This window comes from Callorhinchus milii, unplaced genomic scaffold, assembly GCF_018977255.1.
Source record: "Callorhinchus milii isolate IMCB2004 unplaced genomic scaffold, IMCB_Cmil_1.0 Scaffold4, whole genome shotgun sequence".
In the NCBI taxonomy this organism is placed as follows: Eukaryota; Metazoa; Chordata; class Chondrichthyes; order Chimaeriformes; family Callorhinchidae; genus Callorhinchus; species Callorhinchus milii.
The window spans coordinates 58,128,412-58,131,101 of NW_024704745.1; the positions used below are offsets into that span (position 1 = coordinate 58,128,412).

General features: G+C 62.1%; 1 protein-coding gene across 1 annotated transcript; it reads left to right on the forward strand.

Moving 5' to 3' along the window:
* Positions 1 to 274: 274 nt before the first annotated feature.
* On the forward strand, positions 275 to 1,802 carry LOC103185202 (protein FAM181B). The gene has a single exon (XM_042334459.1). It carries the CDS (start codon positions 488 to 490, stop codon positions 1,691 to 1,693), a length of 1,206 nt encoding a protein of 401 aa, XP_042190393.1. The 5' UTR covers positions 275 to 487; the 3' UTR covers positions 1,694 to 1,802.
* Positions 1,803 to 2,690: the final 888 nt, after the last annotated feature.

Here is a 2,690-nt window from a genome sequence, read left to right on the forward strand (position 1 = left end):
TGATCCGCATCCACTAAAGACACTCTTCACGGGGTCGGGAGGCGGAGAGAGGAGAGAAGAGGAGAGGAGAGAAGAGCAGAGCAGAGGAGAGGAGAGGCGACGAGACCGAATGATGCGTTCGCTGAGTTTATTGGGAGCAAATCTTTAGGGGGAACCCCCGAAGTTCCTGGATTGAAGCTCGAGAGCCAGAGCTGTGCGAAGAGGACCTGCGCCCGTGTTGCCCATTGCCCGCACTGCCCATTGCCCGCATTGCCCGCACAGCCTCACGCCGCCGCCGCCGCCGCCGCAGGAGGAGGGCGGTCGGTCCGGGTCAACACCGGGAGTTCTCGGGACGCCTTTCGGGAGAGCATGCGACCGACACCCCGGTGACCAGTTTTCTTTTGCAACCGGCGACCGACCGACCGACCAACTCAACTGGACTCCTCTCCCCTCTCCTCTCCCCCCCTCCTCCTCCTCCGGGCCGGCAACACACCCCCGGGGCGAGGCGATGGCTGTGCAGGCTGCGATCATGAACCCCCACTTCATCCACTTCTGTTTCCCGGGCTCGGCCGTGGAGTACGAGATGGGCAGCGCTTACGGCGGGGTGCACGGCGCCCCTGGGCTGGGGCTGGGGCTGGGGGGGGAGGAGGAGGAGGAGGCGGCGGCGATGGCGGGGAGCCCCGGGGAGGGCAGGCAGACCACCAGCGCCCTGCTCAGCTTCATCGACTCGGCCTCCAGCAACATCAAGCTGGCGCTGGACAAGCCCGGCAAGTCCAAGAGGAAAGTCAACCACAGGAAATACCTGCAGAAGCAGATCAAGCGGTGCAACGGGATGATGGCGGGCGGTTGCAACGCGGCGGCTGCACAGAACTCAGCCGCGGAGGCGGTCAGCAAGAGGCAGTCTCCCTCTCCTTCCTCCTCCTCCTCCTCCTCCAGCAGCAGCAGTCACAGCACAGCGGGTCACTTCCAATGCAAACCCCCGCCCAAGAAGGACGGCTCCCAGTCCCAGTCCAACCTGCAGAGCAAGTCTCTGGCTGCCCTGTTCGGCTCCGTGCAGGACCTGAGGCGGGAGGCGGGCGGCGGCGGCGGCGGCGGCGGCAGGAAGGTGCCGCTCCGGAACCGTAACTTACCGCCGTCCTTCTTCACCGAACCGGTCAGCAGCACCGCCCCCGCCCCCCCCGCCGCCGCCCCCCTCCCCAGCCCCAGCCCGGGGCCCAGCCCGGGCCTGACCCTCCGGGACCTGGAGCGAGGACACCCCGAGTTGTTCGAGCTGCTGGGGCCGGACTACAGCAGCCTGGCCCCGGGGCAGGAGGCCGCCTTCCTCCCCTCAGCCCCGCGGCTGCACCGGGAGCCCAGTCCCGACCACCAGCCGCACTACGAGGCTTATCATCGCGGCGGCGGCGGCGGCGGCGGCGGCTTCTCCTCCTCCTCCCACTTCCCCGACCCCTGGCTGCCCTGTAACCCGGGTAAGAAGAGCCCCCCCCCGGCCCCCCGCTGCCCCCTGGGCCTGAGCGAGCACGGCATCCGGACAGGGCCGGTGCAGGCAGCCTGTTATCCGCACAGCGAGGCCGCCGGCAGCTCCTCTGCGGAGGACAGTGGGGTCGGCCTGACCGCATTCCCGCAGTTTTTCCCCGAGTGTTCCCTCCCTCAGGTCTCGTACGAATACAACAGCCCGGGATACACCTGCAGCCGACAACACTTCCCGAGTCTTTAGTCTCCCCCTCTCTCTCTCTCTCTCTCCCCCTCTCTCTCTCTTCCCACTCCTTTCCCCCCATCGCGGACTGTCGTTTCCTTTCTCCCTCAGTTGTTTCTGTCGCTCCGAGTGCCACAGGTGGGTGACCCGCTGAGGGAGGGGGAGGGAGGGAAGGGAGGGAGGGAAGGAGGGAATAAAGGAATAAAGGAAAGGAGAAGGAAAAGCCGTTTGGATCCATTGGGTTTTGCACTTGTGAACGCGAGTCGGTAGGAATGTGTCTCCCACAGCAGCCAATCCCTTAGTTTGGGAATAAATCCCGGGAAGATGAACAAACTCATCGCTCCGAAATAACTTTTTTTTTATTATCTATCGATACATATAAATATATATATATATATATATATATAACCCACCAGATGGCCAACATGTAACTTCACGTGTAATTTCCAGATCACTTGTTTAGACCAAACCCGCAGAACAGCCGCTAAAATACCGGACAGACAGCACCATATGAGAAGGTTTCGCATCAAGTCGGTTTGATTTTTTTTTTGGGGGGGAGGGAACAAAATCGATGTAAGTGGCTTAAGACCTTCGAGCTGCGGTTGTGTAAAAGGGGGAGAAAGAAGTGTGTGCAGAGCACACGTTTCCGAAGCGCCAAAGCGGGTCGTCTCGACACCCAATGTTGCACGAAGTTAAAAGAAAAAAAAACCCAATCGACTTGAAGGCGAACATCGCCTCTCCTCTCCTCTCCTCCTCTCCCCTCCTCTCTCCTCCCCTCCTCTCTCCTCTCCTCTCCCCTCCCTCCTTCCCTCCCTCCTCTCTCCTCTCCTCCTCTCTCCTCTCCTCTCCATCCTCTCCCCCCTCCCCTCCTCTCCTCTCCATCCTCCTCTCTCCCTGCTCTCCTCTCTCCTCTCCTCTCCCCTCCCCTCCTCTCTCCTCTCCTCCCCTCCTCTCTCCTCTCCTCTCCTCTCTCCTCCTCTCCTCTCCCCTCCCCTCCTCTCCTCTCCCTCTCCTCTCC